This window comes from Bufo gargarizans, chromosome 11 (genome assembly GCF_014858855.1).
Source record: "Bufo gargarizans isolate SCDJY-AF-19 chromosome 11, ASM1485885v1, whole genome shotgun sequence".
Classification (NCBI taxonomy): domain Eukaryota; kingdom Metazoa; phylum Chordata; class Amphibia; order Anura; family Bufonidae; genus Bufo; species Bufo gargarizans.
In genome coordinates, this window is record NC_058090.1 from 36546781 (window position 1) to 36552780 (window position 6000).

General features: G+C 45.5%; 1 protein-coding gene across 1 annotated transcript in view; it reads left to right on the forward strand.

Annotated features, from left to right (window-relative positions):
* PELI2 (pellino E3 ubiquitin protein ligase family member 2) overlaps positions 1 to 5680 on the forward strand; it is a 97344-nt gene extending 91664 nt beyond the window's left edge. Inside the window, exons 8-9 of the mRNA XM_044272332.1 lie at positions 2222 to 2410; positions 3272 to 5680. Coding sequence (XP_044128267.1) covers positions 2222 to 2410; positions 3272 to 3838 — 756 coding nt within the window. The 3' untranslated portion in view covers positions 3839 to 5680. The remainder of the gene's footprint in view (positions 1 to 2221; positions 2411 to 3271) is intronic.
* The last annotated feature ends 320 nt before the right edge of the window (positions 5681 to 6000 follow it).

Here is a 6000-nt window from a genome sequence, read left to right on the forward strand (position 1 = left end):
AGTAGTTAGAATGTGTCGCCAATATTGAATTGACCAGAAGCGGATGATCTACTGTGGTCGCAGTTCTTTCCGTGTTCAGTTTGCATCGGCCTGTGTAAGGGTCCATTCACACGTCCGTTTTTTCTTTCCTGATCTGTTCCTTTTTTTGCAGAACAGATCAGGACCAGATCTGGACCCATTCATTTTCAATGGGTCCTGGAAAAAATCGGACAGCACACATGGGTCCTGGAAAAAATCGGACAGCACAATGTGTGCTGTCCGTTTCCGTTGTTCCGTTCCGCATGTCCGTTTAAATATAAAACATGTCCTATTCTTTTCCGCAAAATTCGGATCCTGGTACAATACAAAGTCAATGGATCCGCAAAAAACGGAAGACATTCGGATGTCATTCCGTATGTCATCCGTTTTATGCGGAATCCGTTCCTGGAAACGCATAACAATTTTTTTTTTTTTTTTTTCAAAGAAATCCAAACAACTTTATTTGATTATTGAAATTTATACATGTTTCCGTTTTTTGCGGATCCGCAAAAAACGGATGACATACGGATACATTTTCAGGAACAACGGATCCGCAAAAAACGGACCGAAAATCGGGATATAGGAAAATACTGACGTGTGAATGTAGCCTAATACAGCCCTTATTGCTGTCAGGTCAGATTCTCAAGACCTTCTTCCAATGGAGAACCATTGACTTCTCTGGAGGCTATAACTAGGATGAGCGAATCGACTTCGAATGAAACATCCGAAGTCAATTTGCATAATACTTTGTTTCAATACTGTACGCAGCGAGCGCTTTGTACAATATTAAAATGTATTGGCTCCTATGAGCCAAAGTTATTACTTCGCAAAGTCTCACGAGACTTCGCATAATAAATTTAAAAAAATCAATTTCTACTGTAAAAAATAAATAAAAATTTCCCGAACTCTGGTTCGGTTCTAAGTTTTTTTTTTTTTTTACAGTAGAAATTAATTTATGAAAGTAATAACTGCAGCTCATCTGAGCCAATACATTCTAATACTGTATGGAGTGCTCGCTATGTACCGTATTCAAACGAAGTATTATGCGAATCGACTTCGGATGTTTCAGCTGAAGTTGATTCGCTCATCCCTAGCCATAACTATTATGCAAAGGATGAGGGCAGTAGTCTCAACCTGTCTTTTAGTCTCACCCTTTTGTACGACCTCCTGCGCGGTCTCCATCTGCCGTGTCCTGTCTACAGATAGTCGCCCTGAAAGGCCAGGCCTGAAGAACTTCACACAGCATTTTGGTCTTAACTGGTGATATTTCTTGGCATGAAGGCAACATATATTACCAGACCCTGTCGAAAATGTCAAACTGTTATTCAGCCACTTTGGCCAAACATGCATGTTCTTTCTTTCTGCAGTTTGGGGCCAATTAGGACTGCCCAAAAATGGTTAACACTCTGGCCCTCTGCATTAAACCGCTGACAGGGTCTCACATGAATTGTTTAAGGGTGTTCTAATCTCAGACCCTGATAGCATATCGCCAGGGGATTCCTTCTATGTCAGATAGGTGTGGGTCCCACCTCTGGGACCTGCTCCTATCTGACATTGCTGGCATGGCGGTAGGATATGCCATCAGGGTCTGAGATGGGTCAACCCGTTTACAACCCTGCTGAAGACTATATTCTGTTGCCAAGCCCCCCCCCCCAAAAAAACACACATGCTTGCCCATTTCCAGTCAGAGCGCACAAGGACAGGTTCACACGTCTCGTTTTTGTTGCACTGTCACCACAGAATAATGAATGGATTTCGCGCTAGATTTTGGTGCAGATCTGTAGCCTCTTCCAGGGCTGGCTGTTTCTATCTTTTACACTGCTAGGCACTGATGGACGGGATTTAGCGCGGTCCTACCCCGTTTTACAGGCTAGAGCAGTGTTAAAGCTCGCCCATTATTGCCGGTGACGTCACCGGCAACACTGCTAGGCGGAAGCCTCTGCCTAGCAGAGACCCGGTACATAACCGGATCTAATGAAAAGCCCAGGGCAAGGGAGAACATTGGAGCATGAAATGCTCTGATGCTCATATCATGTCCGGGTTCAGCTCTTTAAATCTTGTACTTTAAATGAGGCAGGTAGCATGAAAGGAACCATATAGGTATCAGCTGGAAGCCCTTGACAGCCAAAAATACTAGCAATGAAAACTGATGCTTCGTAGTATGATTATAGTGAGAAAGTTTTGACCACATTTTTCTTCCTAGGAGAAAGCAGCTAAGTGGAAGAACACTGATGGTCACATGGATGGATTAACCACCAATGGTGTTCTTGTAATGCATCCGAAAGGGGGTTTCACTAATGATTCCAAACCTGGTGTTTGGAGGGAAATCTCAGTTTGTGGGGATGTCTACACTCTCCGAGAAACCAGGTCGGCTCAGCAGAGAGGAAAACTGGTAAATTTCTTATTTTTGTCTAATGTTAAGGACTTGTGTAGTTAGTGAATATACTGTATATTAAAGGGGTGTTCCATAACTGACCAGAGTAGTGGGCGGGCGGGCGCCTTACCGCTGAGCTGACAGAAGCAGACATTAATGAAGCAGCACGCCTGACCACTCCACTGCCTGCAGACGCCGGTGGACAGGTGATAAATATCAATTGTGGGAAATCGCTAGACACTTTGTATATTGTGGGAACACTCCTTTAGGGCATCTGTCAGCAGATTTGTCCCTATGACACTGGCTGACCTGTTACATGGGCGCTTGGCAGCTGAAGACATCTGTGTTGGTCCCATGTTCCTATGTGCCTGCATTGCTGAGAAAAATTATGTTTTATTATATGCAAATGAACCTCTAGGAGCAACGGGGGCGTTACCATTACACCTAGAGATTTTGCCTCCCAAATCCCCCCCCTCCCCTTTAAACAGAATTTTTCCAAAGGGGCTGTAGCTCCACTAGCGACAAGCGAAGCGAGCTTTGGATCCTAGATCCGAAGCTGCTTTGCTCTAAACTTCAAATTAATACTGTATGGAGATCAGTCTCCCTACAGCATTAAAATGTATGGCCTCCAAGGAGGCGAAGTTTTGCAAGATGGATCTCCATACAGCATAAATCTGAAGTTTTGAGCTAAGCGTCTTCGGATCTAGAATCCAAAGCTAGCTTTGCTTATAACTAGGCTCCACCATTGGGATAGTGCCATATACTGGATAGTGGCAGCAAACGGTACTGCAGCACCACTGTTTTTATATATGTTGCATGCATTCACCGTACACCAGTGCAGTCAATGATGGAATTCCATTCTTTTTCTCGTCTTACTAGGTGGAGAACGAAACCAACATTCTTCAGGATGGATCTCTGATTGACTTGTGTGGAGCTACCCTCCTCTGGAGAACGGCAGATGGCTTGTTTCATACACCAACCCAAAAACACATTGAAGCCTTGAGACAGGAGATTAACGCCGCCCGGCCTCAGTGTCCAGTTGGATTAAACACTTTAGCTTTTCCAAGTATTAACCGCAAGGATGTAGTGGAAGAAAAACAGCCTTGGGCTTACCTTACCTGTGGCCACGTACACGGATATCACAACTGGGGTCATCGGAGCGACGCGGACGCCAACGAGAGGGAGTGCCCTATGTGCAGAACAATTGGTCCATATGTGCCTCTCTGGCTTGGATGCGAAGCTGGATTTTACGTAGACGTTGGCCCCCCTACACACGCTTTTAGCCCTTGCGGACATGTCTGCTCAGAAAAATCTGCCAAATACTGGTCTCAGATCCCACTTCCTCACGGTACCCACGCATTTCACGCCGCCTGTCCTTTCTGTGCAACACAACTGACTGGAGAAGAAAGCTGCGTTAAGCTTATTTTCCAGGGCCCTATTGACTGATGCTATTTATAACAGAATAACATTTTGTTAATAAAAAAAATTCAAAAAAAAAGAAAAAATACTGTGAAGTTTTCACCACTAATAACTAGATTTTTTTTTATTATTATTTTATCAAAGGGGCTCAAATAGCTGATGGTTTTTGTGTTTTCAAATTGATCAGATGTGCACCAGCAGCTTAATCGTGGATAGATAATTATTATTTTAATACAAACCCTTTGCTTGAAAGAGGGATGCCTTTTCATTTTTAAGTTTACTTTTTTTTTTTTTTTAGCTCTGGTCATTTCTCCCCCCCCTTCCTATACTGCCCACAGAGCAAAGGCAGCCATCTTGCAGGCTTAGACACAGTACTGGTTAAAGGGGCTGTCCCGATTCAGAGCTGAACCTGGACATAGCTCCATTTTCACCCCGGCAGCCCCCCTGACTTAAGCATTGATGCTCCGATGCTCTCCTTTGCCCTGCGCTAAAAGGCACAAGAGTTCCCGTGACGTACCGGGCTCTCCGTGGGGCTGCCAGGAAGCCGGACAACCCCTTTAAAACCGCAGCCACTCAGTAACAGCAAAGCATTTAATTTAATGCTAAGCAATTACTTAAATGTCAAATCCATATATTCTGCAGCGAGGACCGACAACCCTGCAGGTTATTACTATGATGCAAACAAACTAGTTCAGGATATTGATGACCTATCCTCCAGATAGGCTATCCGTTCAAGATCAGTGGGCGTCGAAATCTCAGTACCCGTGCCCATCAGCAGTCTGAAGGAGCTGCGGGCCTACATGGGGCCATCTACCTGCAGGCTATCTACTTAGTAGCGATGGTGTAGAACAGGGATCAGTAACCTCTGGCACTCCAGCTGCTCTGAAACTACCACTCTCAGAATCCCTTCTATGGGCGTTACAATAACAGCCACGTAAGTGTGCATGCTGGGAGTTGTAGTTTCACAGCAGCTGAAGGCTGCTGATCCCTGGTGCAGGATAGTGCAGCAGCCCCTCTAAACAGCTAGTCGGCAGGTTGCTGAGAGTCTGGCCCCCACTGACCTGATATTGATGTCCTGGACATAGGCCATCAATATCCTGCAGAGCTTTGTGTTTTTTCTAATACAGAGCTCCAAATCCCCTGCACGGACATATTCCAAACCTCAGATTTGACTGCCTGCAGGCACCACTAGAGGGAGCTCACGGTGAACTATGTTTTTGAGTTCAGTGGAAGATTACTGCATACAGTTTTACACTGGAGATGAGCGAATTAATTCAAATGAACCGTTGTCTCATCCGCAGGACTTCTTCTTCTGCGGGGACAGCCCCTCTCAGGTGAAGAAGAGTCCACCTGCTGCTAGATTGACAGGGCCAGACATTTAGACCACTATCTGCCTGTGCTCCAGTTAGCCCCAGCTCTGCTTTGGAGCAGTGACTGTGCAGGCGCCACTACACTTCCAGGTAGCGCCGCCTGTGCCGAAGCAGAGATTGGCACCTCACAAGTGAAGAGGTCCTGCAGATGAGACAAATCTCTAGCTTCCTCTATTAGTGGCTGCAGGTAGACAGTGTTGTGTTTTACATTTATGTCTATGCTGGAGATCTGAAGTTATGTACCGAAAATACAAATATTTGTACGTATTTATATTAAAGGGAGTTTGTCAGCAGCAGTCTATGCTAAAATGCTGACCGCAGTAGGTAGGGGCTGGGGAGAGCAATACAGACATGCCTTTTGTGGAGATTTTATCATCAGGATTAGGCCTCATGCCCACGACCGTTCCGTTTTTTTGCGGTCCGCAAATCGCGGATCCGCAAAACACAGAAGCCGCCCGTGTGCCTTCTGCAATTTGCGGAACGGAACAGGCGGCCCATTGTAGAAATGCCTATTCTTGTCCGCAAAACAGACAAGAATAGGACATGTTATATATTTTTTGCAGGGCCACGGAAAGGAGCAACGGATGCGGACAGCACACGGACCAGAACTGTCGTGTGCATGAGGCCTTATTGTTAAGAAGCAGAATAAAACTTCACATTAAGTGCCCTGGAGGCGAGCTTCACTTTGTAGTGCACTCTGCTCTGAGTGACAGCTGTAGGGGTCTCCAGGATGAATGCTACACGTCACTCAACATCAAGGGAGGGGCTGTGAAGCAACTCCATGCAGACAGCACAGTACGGGCCAGTTCACACTGTGAT